Below are 18,670 nucleotides of genomic sequence, written 5' to 3' on the forward strand. Positions count from 1 at the left end.
GACGTGCGGTTTATTTATATCCTGGAACTAATAAACATTTTAAAAAAAAAACTATACTGGTAGATTTATCTCAACATATTTCGCAAAAAAGATTTATCTCAATTATAGTAATTGTTTATGTTATATTTTTTATTTTTCATAGAAATATTATTAGTTATTTTTCAAAATTATCTTCGGGACGCTGACCACGTCAAAACGACCTTTACTTGACCTGAGGGATTAGTACTTTATTTAAGTAGCAGATCCTAAGTTTGGGAACTCGCATGCAGTAATTAGCTGGTATGGTACGGGCATGCACGGCCACCCATATTCTCAGCCTCGCGGCTCGATATATACGGGCCAGCGAACCACCTCGACCTCTCTCTCATTCTCGCGCGCGCGCGCACACACACCTGCCGGAGCTGCCTCCCTCCCCCTCTGCCCCCTCTTCCTCCCCCTCCCCAGCCATGGCCATGGACATGGACAGCGAGCCGTCCACGCCGACCCAGCCCTCCTACTTCTCCGGCTGCATGGCCTCCCCGGCGTGGCTGCCCCCGGGCGTGCGCCGGAGCCCCGCGCGCTTCCAGCTGCTCGCCCGCGGCGGGGACGACGCCGGCCGCGGCGGCCGCCGCGCGTGGAGGGGACTGCTCCGGCGGCTGGTGCGCGAGAGCAAGAGCATCTGCAGCAACGCCTGCAGGGCGCCCGCCGCCGCCGCCACCTTCAAGTACGACGCCGACAGCTACGCCAAGAACTTCGACTCCGGACGCTGGCGCCCATGCGCTGCCAACGCCGGCGGTGGCCACGCGCTCTCGCCGCTGCCGGGCGGGCGGCCGGTTGATCAATCCAGAAGCGAGAGCTAGCTTTTAGCTGTAGATTCTTGCGTACCTTTTCCCGCACTTGTTTTTTTTGGTTAGTTCGGTTGTAGCTGTTGATCTTGAGACGGTAGTTGCAACGCCGGTGTCGGGGATGACGATGACTTCAACAATCACCATGCCGTTGCTTGTACAGAGGATTGGGGATGTCTCAAGCAGAGTTCTCGCGAAACTATCTCTGTATGTCCGCCACCTGATTCTCGATTTCCTTGCCCTCAAGATTTCTTGTGAACTGTGATGAACTTGCAATCTTATTAATTGTTTTTGGAAGAAGCAAAAAAAAAGAGAGAAAAAGGCAACTCAGCTCACTGTCCTAGAAAGTATAAAAAGGGGCACTTGTCAGAAAAGAATGAGCGAATTTGGTTGGAATTGGAAAGGGAATGGGAGTGGCGAGACAAATTGTTTAAACAGAAAAGCGAGCGAAAAGCAACGCGGTGCTGATCAACCATCTGGGGAAAATCATCATGCGCTTACCAGTAAACATGATACCGACGCGATCGATCATGAGCGAGCGAGCGAGCTGAGACGACTCAAAAGGGGCAGCGCTTCACTGTCAGTGGCCATGTCTAGTCAGCATCGAACTCAATAGCTAAACCGTGTGGAATTGATCCATGGATCTGCATCTGACGTCAGACGCCCAGAGCATCAGTACCACCACCACCATTTCCCTTGCTTGCAAAGCGAAGCAGCCGGATCGGGTCTCTCGTCGAGCGCGGCCTGTTGGGTCCCGGCCACACTGTTGGGTCGTATCCGTCTTGACCTGGCATCTCCGGCATGGCATTGCTTGTGGCGAGGGCGAGAGGATTTGGTCGGGTGCCTGCAGTTGGTTGGTTGGTTGGTTCTTTCGTCCTGAATTCTGATGTCGTGACATCTGATGAAGACCGGCGGCTACAATTGGTGACAGTACTACTGGTGATCCTTGATTTTGCGTGATTGCCAACAGCATCAGCAACGGCATCGCCGCCCCTCCCGCAGCGCCGCCCCGCGCCCCGCCGTATCTCCCGCGCCCCACCTCCTGCCTCCCGCAGCATCTCCCGCGCGACCGGGATGGAGGACGCCGGTCGTGCCCGCCTCTGTGCGGGACGCAGAGCACCTCCCCCATTTACCGGACGGTATAGAGAGCATCGGTAGAGCGGTAGAGAAGTTACAGTGTCCTCCATAATAGAGAACGGATTGGTTTAGAGCATACCGCTGGAGATAGCCTGAGCAGGGTGCGCTGGAGAATGTCAGGCCGACAGGCCGCGACAGTGCCAGGTATGACTGGGGCATCTGGACCTCGGTTTTGGTGCGGTGTTGATTTAGCTTTGAATGGACGCCCCCAAGGAATGGAACGGTACCGTCGTAGATGCAGAATTGCAAGGACCATAGGGTTGTTAGTACGTTGTGTTGGTGCTAAGATGACGGCCGCCATTATGTTCGTCTGTTCGAACTTGATGAACCTGCTGTTTCACGTGTCGACGAACTTTGGATGGATCATATATGGTAACGGCAAGCCCCTAGCACAAGGACTCCGTGGCCCAATGGATAAGGCGCTGGTCTACGGAACCAGAGATTCTGGGTTCGATCCCCAGCGGAGTCGGTTGCTGTTTTTTTTCATTTTCCTTCTCTAATATATTTATTTTTTCTTTGCCACCTCTAATTTGATATTGGGAGTGTACCAACATAACAAGTCTAATAGATTTGCAAGTTTAAGACGGTTAGCTTGTCAGAAGGTTGATGAGAAACTGTTAGAGAGCGCCGACAGTGTCACATTATTGCGAAACATTGTCAGAAGGTTAGGAGAAACTGCGGGTGAGCCCTGACAGACACATTATTGCGAAACATTTGTCAGAGCCATTTTCCAGGAAAACGAATAGAGTAGATATTTTGTGAGACAAAGGGAGTATTTACAACTCAGCTGTCCAAAACCGTCCAAATCAAAGCCCACGCCACAACTACAAGCCCAGGGTTGGGGGAAGAACAACTTGATCTTTAATACTTCGGATATACTACACTGATTGTAGCACAAGTTGGAAACGTATGATCCAACACCAGAAAACACCATAGCATGAAACCATTGTCCAGATTAGTTGCCATTACTCTACTTCGCCACCCTCAAAGTTGACAATCCGTGGTCATTGAGAGGCACCACCAACATACAAATGCAATTGCATACTACTAAAAAGTGGTAATAAATGCAGTAAAAGAGACTTCAAACGATATCAGAAGCACGGAAACTACTACTGTCATTCAGCTGCCACAGATCCCATAAAACCCTATGGTGTCCATACTTTGCCAGGTCACTTGCGCGCTTCAGCCTTCCTCTCCTCTTTGGCTGCCAACATTAGCAAGTGTCAGCATTGTAGTGCAGTGGAGCATGTAATAATAAAACGAATTTCAGGATAAGTTAGGACTAGAAAAAGCGTGAGGTTGCTGCTATAACTATCTGGCTTTACATTGAATTAAGTGTGTGCAGTATGAAAGAGAGTCGGTGACTGCTTAACAAAAGAACATGAAGGGACATGACAAAGCAAATTTTCATTGCAAGCTGCTTATGACAAATATCCAGCTATGAAGCTTTTAATCTCGAAACAAGGTAAGGTGTCCAACAAGCTTGCTCCTAACAGGCGAAAGTAGCAAGAGACATACCAGCTTTTTCCTCTTCACGCTTCTTTGCAGCTTCTGCTCTTTGTTGCCGAATTAAAGTAAGGCGCTCTACATTTGCAAAATGACAGATAAAAATCATGAATGTTTTGCAAAAAGGAGAGAATACTAAAGTTCAGAGCATTGAAATAGTACATGTCAGTAATTGAATCTTCACCAGTCTAGGCTTTGCGCAAATGACATAACAGCAGGTTATTACTTTTAGCAGAAACTTCTTTTTTGGTGGTGCATCAACATGAATAAAATAGTTACTATCACTGACTCTCCAAAGTACAAGATCTAAGTACAAAACAAACCATATAAAGGATAGAGGCAATGTTTCACCTAAATCTTTCCGAGCCTGTTCTGTTTTTCCTTGCTCCTGACGCTTCATATAACGCTCATGAGATTGCTGTTTCTCAAGCTCCTCTCTGCAGCAAGAAGGCTCATAAGAACAATGAAAATACTAATATTGTATTACAGGTATAAATATTTGATCATAATACTACTGAAAGACTGTAAAATTGCAGCTATCCAACAATCAATAATGTACATTTAACATTCTTTTTTACTTTTCTTACAAAAAGGTCAAAAAGCAGCTTCAATAGAAGTATTCTTTCATGCTTTCCAAACATGGTATTAACAAAATCTTCAGTATGGAAACAAATAAAACATAGCATGCAGTGAAAACATGTGCTATTGATTAACAAGAATGCAAGTTTATGAACCTACCTTTCACGCCTGGACATGTCAGTTGTCTTACCAATCTGCGCCAGTACAAAATTAGTTAGCTTAGGCGTTAGGGATTTCAAAACATGTTAACAACAGAAAACAACATATACAAAGGGAAAAGAATATGAACCTCTGATCAAGATAACAACATTTTGAAGCACTAGCAGGTTCAGTAAATACATTTAGTATAACTTCACCGTGTAAGTACAGTGCCATTACCCTTATTCCAACTCTTATTAATTATTCAAGTATGTTTATATAGCATCACATTTTCTCTTAATAGATGAGTAAATTTTCTTCCTAAAGCATACCCATACAAGTCTACCACCATCGTCATCCCCAAAGAACATTATACTATATTTGACCATAAGCAGTAAACAATCATTAAGTATCCCACTTACATCAATGTCTTTGGGTTTTATGTTCTTTGGTTTCACCAGGTTTGGATTCTCAATCTCAATAAGACCTTCTGTACCTTTGTATTTCTGATGGTATGAAAAAAAAACAGTTTATCATAAGATCAAACAATGTAAACAACGAAGTTGAATGTAAGGAAGAGTTCCAATATCTTACGGGTTTTGCAAAATCTTCAGATTCTTCTTCCTGTTCTGGTTCTCCCCTTCTATCATAGACATCATTTTCACCTTGCTAAAGTTTGATTACATAAACACAAGTCAGCCACCAAAACGAGCATGAGATGATCATATAGTCACATAACATGTGCTTTAATTCAAAGAAAATGTTAGCTATGCTCATCACTTTTAGTCTGCAATTAGAACAGGAACCTGGTTTTGAACACAAGTAGGTTGTACAAATTAAGCAATTCAGTTGCTAACTCAGAAGTAAATCCTATTGCATGTTCAGAGTAGAAGAGAAAATAAGAGAAACAGAGGTAGCAATTGCTCAATGGAACATCAGTACAGTAAAGTTGAAAAGAAAGGGTGGTTGCAAACCTTCTTAAAGGTTCTTGGACGGTCTGCTGAAGTACCAGCCGCTGCATTCAATTTCACATTAAAGATATCAGAATTTGTAAAAACAAAGGCTCAACTCAGTAGGCTCAAATATCAAAATGAAGCATAGCAAATGTTCCATGCACCAAGTTTATTAAGGAGCAGCAGCTCCAAGCATCAACTTGCTGCAAAATACTGTGTCCTCAACAACATACTGTTCAGGTTCAGCAGTCCCAACTTAATCTCAAAAACTACTAAGTGCTGACATTTATATCTACTGATCGAATCAGACAGAGATATCTTTCAGAAGAAACGTGAGCACATCCCATGAACTACACAAATTACATAAAGGGGTTTGCGCAAGAGAAATTTTGCTAGCATCACAGCTAATCAGCTAGGACGTAGCATCCATCCACACAGCACAAGCCGCAAGGGAGCTGAACGGAACCAATCAGCAGTCCATCACCATACTAAAAGGTGGTAAAACTACTAATTTAACAGCAACACCTCGTTTATGATCATGGCTGCCGTAGTTCAGGTATACTACAGCTACAAATCAACTCCTCATCTCCTCCCCCCACAATAGAAAAGGGAATCATTATCGCTTAAAGTAATAGAAGCATGCAAGCCATCGCAAGGGCAGACAACGCCGAATCAAACAGAAACAGAAACAGAGTATAAGGGGGAAACAGCTCCCGATATCGCCAATCACCCCACCAGGGCTCTCCCTCCCACAAAAACCTCTCGATGCTAACTACTAGCTTGTACGGCGACCAAACAAGCGAGCAAGGAACAGAAGGCCGCTCTCTCTGCACCCACCGCGCCGATCGCGGCATCGCGCGATCGAGCAACCGAACCGCAAAAGGGCCACTAAAACCCTAAGCCGCTGCCGAACCGATTGCAGAGCACAGACCAAACCGCGAGGTGCATTGCTAGCGTACGTACCGATCTCCTCGGGGGAGGAGAAGGTGCGCTCCCCCGTGGGCTTGTGCTTGAACTTGCCCTTCGCCATGGACGCGGGCTGCGCTTGCGGAGGTGGCGGCGGCGGCAAGCCCTGCAGCAGCTGCTTCGGCGCGTGGGTGGTGGGCTGGTGGCCTTCTGGGGGTTCTCGCCGCGGGGGTTTCGGTTGGCTTTATTGGCTTGCGAGTGGCGAGGAGTTGGGACCGAACCGACTCGGAAGCCGCCGCCAGCCCGATCGCCGTGGCCGCTACGAATCCCCCCTGGCTCTGGTCGTAGTCGAGTCCGAGTTTTGAACAGACACGTAGCTTTGACCGCCAGGAAGCTGATTTTTCGTTTCACCGTACTTGGATTTGGGAGTACTAGATTAGGGCAAGTACAATAGTTTAGACAGCTGCTGTCTTTTTTGTCACGCATAGACAGTCAAATAGATAGATTGGACAACAGTTTAGATATAGCTGCCGTCTATTTAGTTGTGTGTAAGATATTTAATTCATCCTTTGGCACGTAAATCATGGTGATCTAGTACATAATTTGATCTCTATAGCCATTTTAGTGCTTACATGAGAAAGCACATGATATATTCAAATAATTCAAATAATATATATTCATATGAAAAGGTTCTTAGGAATACACCATATGATCATAAAAGTAATAATTTGATTAACAAATGCAGCTCTAATTTTCCCTTTGCCCATAACGCTGCCATATATGCTCAACCAAATCATTCTTGAGCTGTCTGTGCGTAGAACGAGCCCGGATTGCCGAGTTTCTATAAAGCACTTATGCAAAGCATAGGTTAGGATTATCATTTGTACTCACTTCCGGTGGTAGGACAATGGTTGCACTCGGATTATCATTCAAATCCAATGGAATTCTAACCAACTCCTTTTCATCTTCGACAATCATATTATGGAGGATAATGCAAGCTTGCACTATATTGACAACATCATTCCGTTTCCATAACCGTGCTGGACGGTTAACGATATCAAAACGGGATTGCAGCACGCCAAATGCACACTCGGCATCCTTCCTTGTTGACATCGTGCATATAATTTGTGTTTCTCCGTTTAAGGCTTTGATAGTCTTCACAAAAGCTGCCCACTCTGGATATATTCCATCGGCAAGATAGTACCTCATGTCATATTGCGTTCCATTTACATTATAATGCACTCTTGGGGTTTCTCCTTTTATCGCATCAATAAATAGTGGTAACTTGTTCAACACATTGATATTATTATATGCCCCGGCTGTATCAAAAATAGCATGCCATATACGAAGATCACGTGATGCTACCGCTTCAAGGATCATTGTAGGAGTTTTATGTCTCCACGGGTAAACATGCTTGCCCAACCTTTTGGACAATTTTTCCATGCCCAATGCATACAATCAATACTTCCTAACATGCTTGAAAAGTCACGGGACTCATTCCGTTATAGAATTTTCTCTAGTTCATCACTTCTCGGAGGACGGAGGTACTCGCCACCAAAACATTCAATTACCCCTTCCGCAAATTTTCCTAGGCACTGCAAAGATGTGCTCGCCGCAATCTTCAGTATCTCATCAAGTGCATCAGCCGGTGTGCCATATCCTAGTATTCGAATGGCTGCAGCACACTTTTGAAGAGGTGAGTGGCCACCTCGACCAGTAGCATCCACTCTTTGAGTAAAAAAGAGAGACCAATCACTGAGAGTTCTAGCTATACGTAGGAACAGAGGCTTATTCATCCGAAACCTTCTTCGAAACTGCTCGTCAGTATAGATAGGATTTGCAGAGAAATAGTTGACAATAAGATCATCATGACCACCTTCTCGAGGTCTAGGTATGTACCTCCGCGGTCCACTTTCACGCTGACGACGAATATTAGCCTTCAATTTACCGCCAATCTTTATTCGGAAAGCTTCTAGTTTTTCATCCTCGGCAAGCAAGTCATCAAGTGTATATACATCCGCTGGATCAATTTCTTCCAGTTCAGCATCATCGCCCAGAGGGAGATCATCACCAGTAACTTCACCGCCCAGATCATCGCCCAGATCTTCACCGCCCAGGTCATCGCCCAGATCACCACCTCCCAGACCATCGCCCACATCATTGCCCAGATCACCTCCGCCCAGACCAGAATCGTCACCAGGCGACATCGACTAGAAAATGGAAGAGAGATATCACAATACTTCATCACCAGACAGTTATTTATACATGCAAATACACACGCATGCATCAGTTCACACAGGAATGCATGCAGCCAGCACTTCAATTTACACATGAATGCATGCAACCATTTCTTCAGTTCACACAAGAATGCATGCAGCCAGCACTTCAGTTCACACAAGAATACATGCAACAATTTCTTCAGTTCACACAAGAATGCATGCAGCCAGCACTTCAGCTTACACAAGAATACATGCAACCATTTCTTCAGTTCACACAACACTACCAGAGACTAAGGCTGCGTTTGGTTTGGCGTTTCCAGCCTGCGTTTGCGTTTTCAACGCAGAATCCGAACCAAACGACCGCAAACGCACCTCTGCGTTTCCTAACGCAGCAGCTTCTCGTAACGCATCTGGCCACAGCCGGTCGGGGACGCGTTCGCGGCGTTGGCAGCGGCAAGATTCAAGAAATTACCCGCTGCCATCCGTTACACAGGTACCGGTTCGATTCTTTTCCTTCGTTCTCCTCTCGCTTCTCCCCATCCCGCACCATCGCGCTAGGGTTCCACGGCGGCCGCGCCCCTGCACCCCCGGCGGCCGCGCCCCCGACCCCCCGGCGCCAGCGCCCGCGCCCCCGGCGGCCGCACCCCCGCGCCCCCGGCGGCCGCACCCCCGCGCCCCCGGCCGGCTCCCGCGCCCCCGGCCCCCCGCCGCCCGCGCCCCCCGGCGCCCGACCCCCGAGCGGCCGCGCCCCCGCCCCCCGGCGCCCGCGCCCCCGACCGCCGACGGCCGCGCCCCCGACCCTCGAGGTCATCCTCACCACGGTAACGGACCCACCTGTCCCTTCGTTCCGCCATGCCTCGCTTTGCAAATTTGTTGTTTGATTGATACGACGGTGTGGTATGTTAGTGAGGGATCTCTTTGCTTCAATTCTAAAGAGATGTCCTGATCCAGTGGGTGGTGCGCTGTACCGTGAAATGGCGGAGAGGTGGCGCCTTAGGGTGGATAGGAAAAAAAAACTGAATTTGTTTTGAGCCATTTCATTTGATTCGTTGGAGCAAGTAATGCCCGCTTGATTGGTGCTTTGCTATAAAAATATGCATAACCCCAAGTTGTTAATTCCTCTGTGATAAATAGATATCCAGGGAAAGAAATTGACTGCTCTCTTTCATCCCTTCTTGCTGTTGTGCAGACGATTGATAAGCTGGGGAAAGCAGGGGAGGTGGTGAAGGTGGCGCCTGGCCACTTCCGCAACCACCTTATGCCTAAGATGCTCGCTGTCCCAAACATGGACAAATTCGCCATACTCATCCGAGAGCAGCGCAAGGTATGCTTCTTTTCTTCTAGTCCTTAAATGTATGACAAGTATGTAGGATAATTGCTGAAAAAGCGTGAGCTTTGGTGTTTGATATGATAAATTTGTCCATCTATATGAATGTGTATTGTTCTATGGACTATACACTCCTGACATCATGCAACATTCCTTGGCACATCTGTTTACTATGGCAATTTGATAGACAGCCTAGAGCTCAGTGTAACTTTGGACTCTTTTCCATTCCTACTCAAAGTTGGTTACCTAAATTCAGTTCATAATAGCAATCTCACTAGATGGTTTTTTTATACCAGCTCTATCAACGTGAAGAGGAGGTGGTGAAAGAAGTCACAAAAGAAGATGATGATGCTCGGGTAGGTTCTGAATCTCAGAGGATACAAATATTTCTGACCTGCCTTGTTGATGAAATGTCTTAGCAAACAGCTTAGTTTAATCTACCGTTTATTTCTCTGCAAGCCGGTCACCAGTGAATATACGTCAAGTCCAGGATTAGCTATCGTATTTGTTCTCATGTTTTAGTCATGCAATTATGTTTTCATGTAGGGTGTGCTTGCATCTTCCGATTAATATAAACTTGGCTCATGTTAGTTTTGTTCATCACTGTTATTTTGTTAGGTGTTGAGGCGGTTTATCTCGACTGGAAACGAGCTGCGCACTCCTGTAACGAAAGATGAAATTGTCTCCGAGGTACCTTTCAAGCTCAAATGTCCTGCCTGTGTTATCCCAAAAATTCAGTTTTCCCATGACTTGTCTACTCTACCTACAGGTGGCAAGGCAACTCAACATCAATATCCACCCGGACAATCTGCATCTGCCGTCACCTTTGTCGTCCCTTGGTGAATTTGAGCTGCCCCTGCGCTTACCGCAGGACATACCACGCCCAGAAGGCAAGCTACAATGGACTCTGAATGTCAAGATCAGGAGGAAATAGTGCAGTAATTGGGGAAATTTAATTCACCACCCGAACCCTTCTAGCTTTCAGATCCAGGGACCTGTGGAATAGGTTTTCAGATCAAATGTTTTGCTGATCAGATATATCTGATTTGCAAGCTTCCTTCCTGGCTTTATTTTTGCTGTTCGAACTTCTTGCCCGTCTTTGGACAGGATGCCATCAATGGCGATGTGATTGTTAGAAAATGTAGCGGGAAGTGTTGAATAATTTGTTTGCAATAGGACAGGGCAAATCTCATATTGAAAGCTATGCCGAGTTTCTCAGCTGACCGGCAGAAAGAGATCATTATAGTGTGTTTTGCGCTACACAATTTCATTCGTGATAGTCAGTTGCGTGATAAGAAGTTTGAGAGGTGTGACGCAGATGAGGAGTATATGCCACGAGCATCAAATGTTGAGAAACAAACTCAAGATGATGGTCGTGAGATAGAGGGAGAGAATGAAGTTACTATGAACACAATTCGTGATAGGATAGCTGCTTCGATAGAAAATGCAAGGGGAATATGAGATTGCTATGTAGCTCACAACTCTTTTGAAATTAACAATGCACTTATTTATATATGTAATATAATTTCGTGAAAAACATGTCGCCAATGCAAAGTTTACATCATTACGCTCATTTTACATATATATACAGCATATCAGGATCTCAGGGGCATTACGGACATTTTACAGCAATTCACAGTTTCACAGCAGATTGAACCAAACGGCGTTCAACTTTTTCACAGCAGCTTTCTCACAGCAGCTTTTCCACAGCAGCTTTTTCACATCTCACAGCCGAACCAAACGCACCCTAAGTCTTTGCCGAGGGCAAAAATCTTTGCCGAGTCCAATACATCGGGCACTCGGCAAATCAAGTCTTTGCCGAGTGCCGCACTCGGTAAAACAAAACACTCGGCAAATAATATTTTGCCTAGTGCCGGACACTCGGCAAACATCGACACTCGGCAAAGATTTAGTTTGCCTAGTGCCGGACACTCGGCAAAGAGCCCTCAGCAATAAAACAGTAACTCACGGCCGTTAGATTTGCCGAGTGCCCGTGTGCTGGACACTCGGCAAAGACTGCACGCGCGGCCTAAAATTTTTTGGAAACGAGGAGACAACTGCGCGCGCAGCCTGAAATTGTTTGGAAACGAGGCGAGAATTGCACCGCCCGGCCCGAATTTTTTTTTGAAACGAGGCGCACGGGCTGCTCATCTCTCTCATCTCCTAAAATATCTGACCACTCGCATTGAACCACAACCACTCGTTTGTTTTTCTCTCTCTCTCTCTCTCAAGTCTCTTCTCTCGTTCTTATCTCCTGCTCCGTCCTTATCTCTCTCTCTCACACACACACAAGACTCCCGTTCCTCTCTCTCGCAGGGAGGACAACGATGAAGCAACCACGCGGAGGCTCCTCTCGATGCGCAGCTCCGGCTCCAGCGAGTAGCAGCAGCTTCACGACGCCGCTGATGCGCGACCACCCCCACGGCTTCGTCCTCGGCGAGCTCCTTCCTGGGCACAGCAGGGCGCCCTCGGCGAGCTCCTTCCTCGGCACGGCACGGCGCCCTCGGCGAGCTCCTTCCTCGGCACGGCACGGCGACGCGAACGACGGCGCTACCGGCGAATCCTCTCGCCGGCGCGCGCGTCCACCGGAGTGTGGACGCGCCGCCGCCGAGCGGCCTCGCGGTGGCACCCTAGGGTTTGAGAGGCTCTACCTGGGCGGACGATGGCGACAGCGAGCAGCGGCGGCCCTTCGACGGCGACGGCGAGCGGCGCAAGAGGCACCGACGGCAAGCTATTTTTTTAATATTTTTTTACCGGATTTGCCGAGTGCCTTATCTCGGGCACTTGGCAAAGGCGCCGTCACGGCACCTTTTCTTTGTCGAGAGCAGAGAAAGGCACTCGGCAAAGTCTTTGCCGAGTGCGCGACACAAAGCACTCGGTAAAGAGGCCTTTGCCGATGATTTTTTTGCCGAGCCCTCTTTGCCGAGTGCGGCACTCGGCAAAGCCTTTGCCGAGTGCATTCTGTTGTTTGCTGAGTGCGGCGGACGCTCGGCAAAGAACCTGTCTCCGGTAGTGCAAGAATGAATGCAGCCAGCACTTCAATTTACACACGAATACATGCAGATAAATATGAAAAGAACACCTGCAATGAAACGTCAATTGTAATCTGGAAATAATTTCTTCTTCAAATATTTCATAGTATTAGCATGATCTTCCTTTTCTTCATCAGACATCAGTGATTTGTCTAGTGACAGAAGGCGGTTATAGGTCTCAAACATCTTAGCTTCAACTTCAAACTTTCTTGCCTCCCTTTGCTTCTCTGCTGCCTCCTTTTGCTCCTTTGCTGCAAGATGGGCAAGCTTTGCTTGTTCAATCTTCTCGGTTGACAACTTTTGTTGAACTTCCAATACTTTCAGCCGGTTTGCATGTTCTTCGGATTGGATTTTACCAAATTTATCTAGCTCCTCAGTATCACTCTCCTTTCTTGAAGCGTCCCCTCATCAGAGGTGACTAAATATGATACAAAAATCAGTCCCAGAAGGCTGATAACATATTTATTACATCAGATGGTTCATTACCGTACAAACCGTCGAGGTAGTGGGCACTGAAGCACCACTATCATGAGGAACAACATAAGGACTAAAAGCCAAACTAAAGTGCCAACGAAATCTAAGATAACATCAGAGTCTTGCGCTATGGTAAGGTTCCTGTGGAGACCCTGAACCACAGGCAAGGTTGAGTGCAGGACGGCGACCTACTCGACGTCTTCAGGAACGAAGTTCGGATCCTCCTCTGTAAAAACTAAGCAAGAGTGAGTACATACGTACTTAACAAGTCCAACCACACCCACGGAGAGGGATAATAAAGATCATGCACAGGATATATCAAGGATAAGGTTAGGGTTCATTTGCGATAAAACAATGTTTGACACATGCAAGGGTTCATTTAGTAAAAGAGTTTTCTCAAAATATTTCTGTAGTAATCAAATAATAAGTGGGGTTGATTCTACACAAAGGATCCAAATTTTAATGCTACCGGACTCCACATCCACGGTAGCTCACGGCACAACTGCCGGACACTTTCAAAACAACTCACGCCACAAAACCAATCATCCCAAAATATCTATTGAAGTGACCATACCGTAACTCATCCAATACCGTGGACACGACTATTTGAATAGATTTTACACTCTGCAGAGGTTGTACACTTTACCCACAAGTAGGGTACAGCACTACGAACACCTTAGTGTCGCTGCGGATCCTAACAAAGCCATTACCCACCTTAGCTGAATCTAACTAGCCAATATGGAAGCAACCATGGGGTTAATGACCTATCAACAAAGTCATAATCGGGACATAACTCACACAGATCGTATTCCTTCTCCATGATCTCCCGTTGCTCACCAGCTCTCCTTTTGCTTTTGGCTAGCAGAACAACTAGTGGGGTTTATGCTAAGCCGTTGACCACACAACGGTCGAGTGGTTGTACGATAAGTGGGTTAGGCAAGATGACACCTCAGTTCATCCTTACATTGACAAGACGGACATCTCCCAACCATGCTCAACCACAAAGGTACAAGCTCACCAGTGGCATTTCACACAGGAAACACCGTCCATCTCGTCAGGTTATATCTTTTTTTTATTTTCCCAAAATCCCATTTTATCTTTTAAAACACTCACACTTTTATTTTCGATAAAGCGTGTTGTGGTCATGGTTAAAATATAATAAAGGGAATAAAAGGTCTTAAGCATCTCTAGCATTAGTTAACGTCCAACAGAGCAAATCCTATATAGACATTAACCTAGGTCATCATGGAATAGTCATAGCAATCAAGAGGTGGCTATCCAACTGTCTTGCAATAAAACAATACATTTTATAAAACAGGCCAATAGGTTGTGTTTATAAAACTATGATAAATATGCATCAAAGAATGGGATTGGACTTGCTGTCCTCAAAGCCTTTCGGAAGCTCCTCCTCGAGGTACGAGTCTTCGGGCTCCGGCTCGCGGTACTGCTCCTCCTCGGTCACACCGTCGGCTACGACACACAAACATTCACACAATAAAAACAAAGTTCGCCGACGAGCTTTAAAAAAGGGAAATAAAGAGTTTCGATTAAAAAATAGAGAAGATTATTATATTTGTCGGATGTGGATCCTGAGACTTGGAGAAAATATTTGGAGATGATGCGTGGTGGAGTTTGGAATCAATTCGGAACAAAATGTCGCATGAACTGATGAGTTAAAGATCATTTAGGGAGTAGTTTAAAAGGATGAGGACCTATTTGTAATGAAATAAAGAGATAGAAGGGGCTCTGACTAAATATTTAAGAGGGGGAGGTGGAGGGCTGCGAACTGCATAAGAAGGAAAAGTGGAGGGGGTCATGCACAAGTCTGCCATTCTTCTTCCTCGAGACAGAATATGAAGGGGAGGGGAACGGTAGGATGGGGGGGAGGGGGCGGCCGGGCCATGGGCGCCGGCCCCCTGTTGCATGGCGACGCCTGGGGAGAAGGGGAAAACGGAGAGGAGGCCGAGGGGATCCGATTCCGACCCTCACCTCGTGCGGAGACGGCCTACGGAGGGCTGTCCACGGAGATGGGTGGTGAAATGGTGAGCGGCGGCGGCGAGCTGCAGCGTGAGGTAGAGGAGGGGAGGTGCTGGGGCGGCATGGGCGGAGTGAGGGGCGGCTCGGAGGCCGATTTATAGGCCGAGAGGGAGAGGGGAGATGGCCAGCATGGGAGGGTCACAGGTAGCACAGGAAACTCGCCATTAATGGCGGCCGGGATGCTCGGGGACAAGGCGCAAGCTGCGAGGGCGAGGGGACGGAGACGGACCGGTGCAGCAGCGGGTCGCACGCCGGCTTGGCGTGCACGTGCAGCAAGCACACAGTGGCACAGCGAGCAGCAGCGGCCGCGGCAGCAGTGGCGTGACGCGGGCGGCGTGATGCGAGTGCACGTGCACAGCCAGCAAGGGGGCAGCGTGCGTAGCCAGCAACGCGTGCTTATTTAAATAAATAAAAAAATTATTTATTATTATTATTTTTATTTATTTATTTAAATTTTCACTCAGAAGCTCAACAATTTAAATAAGCAAAGATATAAAATTTAAATCGTTGCGTTACTCAACCATTTAAATAACAAGCGGGAGAATTAGAAGAGAGAAATAAAATGGATTTGAACAAAATATGAAAAAAGAAAAGAGGGGACACGTGCGCGGCACCGACAATCGCGGCAGGGCAGGCGCACGAGGCCGACCGCGACACGATGGGGATGCAATGGGACGGCAAGTCCGGTGGAAAAGAAAAAGGGATGGGAGGCTCCGCGGAAAAAGAGGAAGAGACTGCGCGATGTCAGGACAGCGGAAAATCGGGAGGTGGGCTTCAGGAGCTCGAGCGGCAGAAAAGGTTTAAAAGATTTTTAATCGAGTGATTGGTAATACAATTTAATAAGATAAAAACGCGGGCGTTATATTTCTCTTGCTATTTTTTTCAAGTGCTGCCTTTTTAGCTCTTTTTTGCCCCATTGGCCTTGGAGGGTCTTCAAGTTCATCAACATCCATATGGTCAACATCCTCTCCTTCCTTCTCCTTGTCTGAACTCTTCTTTTTGCGTGCTTCTTTTAGCCCTATATTGTGTGTTATCCACTTTGCCTCATTTCGGACAGCATACCATACATCCATCAACACAAAAGGCCCCAGCTTCTGTCCTTTATCTTTGTTGTCTTCTATATAGAACACATGAGCCTTTTCAATCCACATTTGATCATTATAACCACTTGTGAAAATCCTACGAGCCTTCACCCAGGCGCTATGGAAAAGGTCAGTCAATCTATTAACCTTATGAAAACGGTCTTTGGCTTGCTTCGCATTTCTTCTCCTATGACTTGGTGTAGTCTCGTTGTATGTATCAGCCACATCATTCCAGTATTGTTCATTCTTCCTATCAGCGCCGATGCTTGGGTCAGTTGAATTGTGCAGACAAGAGCTCATCTGTAACAATATCAAGTATATAGCATCTTAATGAAATTATTATAGTAAGTGTCAATACTGAAAACGCCATGAAATTGCACTAGACTCACCATCCTGACATCTTCTTCTTGAGTCCAAAGGATTCGCTTCTTAGTTCTAGGTAACTCATCCCCGCTATCAACATTAACATAATTTTCCATTGATGCAGGAGGAGTGGATATTTGTTTTTCTGGTGGTGAATCTTCCATAGACCGTGGCGGCTTGAATGGGGGCAAAGTGAGAAGGTCCTCCAGTAAAATGAAAATTTCGAGACACATGGAGCTGCATAAAGTTTGTGAAGCCTCCAGGAGGTGTTGGATTTTTGTCCCTGCAAAAGTTTACATGTAACATATACCTTAATTGGGATCCAATTTGCCAATAAACAGCTTTGAAACCTGCTAGGACCAGCCAGTCTACTTTACCCAACCCAATCTTTTCCCAATTCATATCCGTGTGCTGCCTTTTTGTCAACATTTCCGTAAACAAACTATACTTGAGAGCAAAATTGAGGATGAATCAGTACCATGTAATAGGATCCGAAAATAGCATCATCCATGGTTGAGACATCGGGCTGCTGCCGAAGCAGCTGCCGGCACCGTTGAAGAAGCAACTTCCGTCGGTGAAGGAAATCGGAGGAGTAGCTGCGGAAGGTGCGCTTGCTCCGTTCTGCTCCGGCACATGGGCGGCGCGACCGGAACTCATCTTCTCCGGCGCCGCCGCAGCTCTCCCCGTGGCCTTCCGCTTCCGCGTCTCCGCCGTTTTCATCGCCGACGCCGACGAGGATGCCTTCTGGGATTGCGCCGCCTTGGCTCTCCGCTCCTGCAGCGCCTCCGCCTTGAGCAGCTCCTGCGCCGCCGCTGCCGCCCGCTTCTCTTCTTGCCGCACGGTGAGGCTGCCGCCACTTAGCTAGGGTTGGCTGACAGGGGATTTGGGGGATATTTCAATGGTGCTTGGAGGGGGATTTGAGGGGGAAGAATGGCGCGAGATTTGCCGCGCAAAGGAAAAATCGCCCGCGCGCGCATCGGATCCGCGACGCCGACGACGAACGGCAGCGGGTCGTACAACGGGTGCGAGCACGCGTCGATTCACGTCGGAGCACGCGCCCCTGCCGTAGTCGAACGAGACGACGGCTGCTCTCTCTTTCTTCAGCAAATGAGGGCCACGTTGGACGATTTGGATGTGGTGGACACAAGTCGACCGCTGCTGTCTCGCCGTTGTACTTGCCCTAAGATAAGATATTCAACAAATTTATTCCACAGAAATATTTATGCGTCTCCTAACTCTATCTAAACAATTAAATGAGGATTTTTCGACGGTTGATCTCAAATTCAACTCTAGCGAAAGATTAACGGAGATTTTTTTTTTGGCGAGACTAAAGGGATTGCATGTCATAGAATGGCCATGAGAGGTAGCGGCAAGGCATCGGTGGTGAAGGATAGTCTGAGACGATGCTCGGTCGAGCAAGAAAGGATTAAGGAGAAAGAAAAAATAACCAACGGACGAGACACGTGGCGCGGCAACTATTTAGTTTTCAGGTTGTTAGTCTATTATTAGAACATGTAGAAATTTTTTTCGTGCAGTATAAAAATGAATACTAGAGGCGACGTATAATTCATTCACAACGGGTTCGATAATTATTTAGTATCCTCAGCATGACGGCATGGGTTGCTCATGGACGTAATTCCTAGAAAACAGAGTAATGTCCAGAGGTCAATTGATCAATAAGACCATCGACCAGGAGTCATGTTAACACAGAATGGCCTTAAACTTTTGGGGCTCGGCAGTGGAATGCCCTAAGACTAATGTGGCGTTTGGATTTTTGAAAACTAGGCGTGAATGGAAAATGTTCGTTTGGAATAAGCCTACTTAATCCCTTTTGTAATTTTGCATCCAAACACCACCCAAAATTAAATATCACCGCGAGGTGCGAGCCCTAGCAACGATCATAAAGTTGTGGTTCAACGAGTACATGCATTTTTCAGACGCTTCAATGCTACAGAGAATGAGTGAGCCAAATTTCAGATCACTCGCGTGCACACAGAGAATGAGTGGGCCAAAATTAGCTACGTACTACCTTTCAATTGACGGATCAGGACCGTTTATAGGAAATCAACCATTCAGATCACTCGCGTACACTC

The 18,670-nt window shown here is 46.9% G+C and overlaps 5 protein-coding genes, 1 long non-coding RNA gene and 1 other non-coding gene across 7 annotated transcripts; 4 read left to right on the plus strand and 3 right to left on the minus strand.

The window, feature by feature from the left end:
• The first annotated feature begins 387 nt into the window (after positions 1–387).
• Positions 388–1,083, plus strand: LOC112887444. Its single transcript, XM_025953619.1, has one exon. It carries the CDS (start codon positions 447–449, stop codon positions 837–839), a length of 393 nt encoding a protein of 130 aa, XP_025809404.1. The 5' UTR covers positions 388–446; the 3' UTR covers positions 840–1,083.
• A 1,274-nt stretch (positions 1,084–2,357) lies between these two features.
• On the plus strand, positions 2,358–2,430 carry TRNAR-ACG. The gene has a single exon. It is a non-coding gene; the product is annotated as a tRNA-Arg (tRNA).
• Positions 2,431–2,907: 477 nt separating this feature from the next.
• Positions 2,908–6,275, minus strand: LOC112887265 (28 kDa heat- and acid-stable phosphoprotein-like). The gene is made up of 8 exons (XM_025953398.1): positions 6,101–6,275; positions 5,159–5,199; positions 4,779–4,853; positions 4,607–4,690; positions 4,206–4,240; positions 3,819–3,904; positions 3,480–3,545; positions 2,908–3,165 (listed from the first exon to the last, which is right to left on the minus strand). The coding sequence occupies exons 1-8, from the start codon at positions 6,165–6,167 to the stop codon at positions 3,131–3,133; spliced, it is 489 nt and encodes a 162-aa protein (XP_025809183.1). The 5' UTR covers positions 6,168–6,275; the 3' UTR covers positions 2,908–3,130.
• A 1,270-nt stretch (positions 6,276–7,545) lies between these two features.
• Positions 7,546–8,250, minus strand: LOC112885247. Its single transcript, XM_025950895.1, has one exon. The coding sequence runs from the start codon at positions 8,248–8,250 to the stop codon at positions 7,546–7,548; it is 705 nt and encodes a 234-aa protein (XP_025806680.1).
• A 788-nt stretch (positions 8,251–9,038) lies between these two features.
• Positions 9,039–10,038, plus strand: LOC112885248 (50S ribosomal protein L9-like; the record flags this gene model as incomplete). The annotated part of the gene is made up of 3 exons (XM_025950896.1): positions 9,039–9,083; positions 9,452–9,586; positions 9,886–10,038. Coding segments are annotated over 3 exons (303 nt in total), but the record flags the coding sequence as incomplete, so codon positions are not given.
• A 99-nt stretch (positions 10,039–10,137) lies between these two features.
• Positions 10,138–10,659, plus strand: LOC112887284. The gene is made up of 2 exons (XR_003227544.1): positions 10,138–10,279; positions 10,359–10,659. It is a non-coding gene; the product is annotated as an uncharacterized LOC112887284 (long non-coding RNA).
• A 1,951-nt stretch (positions 10,660–12,610) lies between these two features.
• LOC112886393 lies at positions 12,611–17,702 on the minus strand. The gene is made up of 4 exons (XM_025952289.1): positions 17,056–17,702; positions 16,604–16,860; positions 15,998–16,514; positions 12,611–13,010 (listed from the first exon to the last, which is right to left on the minus strand). Exons 2-4 carry the CDS (start codon positions 16,808–16,810, stop codon positions 12,685–12,687), a joined length of 1,050 nt encoding a protein of 349 aa, XP_025808074.1. The 5' UTR covers positions 16,811–16,860; positions 17,056–17,702; the 3' UTR covers positions 12,611–12,684.
• Between the last annotated feature and the right edge of the window lie 968 nt (positions 17,703–18,670).

This window comes from Panicum hallii, chromosome 3, assembly GCF_002211085.1.
Source record: "Panicum hallii strain FIL2 chromosome 3, PHallii_v3.1, whole genome shotgun sequence".
Taxonomy (NCBI): Eukaryota; Viridiplantae; Streptophyta; class Magnoliopsida; order Poales; family Poaceae; genus Panicum; species Panicum hallii.

What these genes read in the sequence shown, in the direction of transcription:
- LOC112887265 (XM_025953398.1), bottom strand. Translation starts at nt 6,167, where the DNA reads ATGGCGAAGGGCAAGTTCAAGCACAAGCCCACGGGGGAGCGCACCTTC. An exon ending in CTCCTCCCCCGAGGAGATCG is followed by an intron (nt 5,200 to 6,100) that starts GTACGTACGCTA and finishes AATTGAATGCAG; the next exon opens with CGGCTGGTACTTCAGCAGAC. An exon ending in GACATGTCCAGGCGTGAAAG is followed by an intron (nt 3,905 to 4,205) that starts GTAGGTTCATAA and finishes TTCTTGCTGCAG; the next exon opens with AGAGGAGCTTGAGAAACAGC.
- LOC112885247 (XM_025950895.1), bottom strand. Translation starts at nt 8,250, where the DNA reads ATGTCGCCTGGTGACGATTCTGGTCTGGGCGGAGGTGATCTGGGCAAT.
- LOC112886393 (XM_025952289.1), bottom strand. Translation starts at nt 16,810, where the DNA reads ATGTGTCTCGAAATTTTCATTTTACTGGAGGACCTTCTCACTTTGCCC. An exon ending in AAGAAGAAGATGTCAGGATG is followed by an intron (nt 16,515 to 16,603) that starts GTGAGTCTAGTG and finishes ATATTGTTACAG; the next exon opens with ATGAGCTCTTGTCTGCACAA. An exon ending in TGAAAAAAATAGCAAGAGAA is followed by an intron (nt 13,011 to 15,997) that starts ATATAACGCCCG and finishes ACGCTTCAAGAA; the next exon opens with AGGAGAGTGATACTGAGGAG.
- LOC112887444 (XM_025953619.1), top strand. Translation starts at nt 447, where the DNA reads ATGGCCATGGACATGGACAGCGAGCCGTCCACGCCGACCCAGCCCTCC.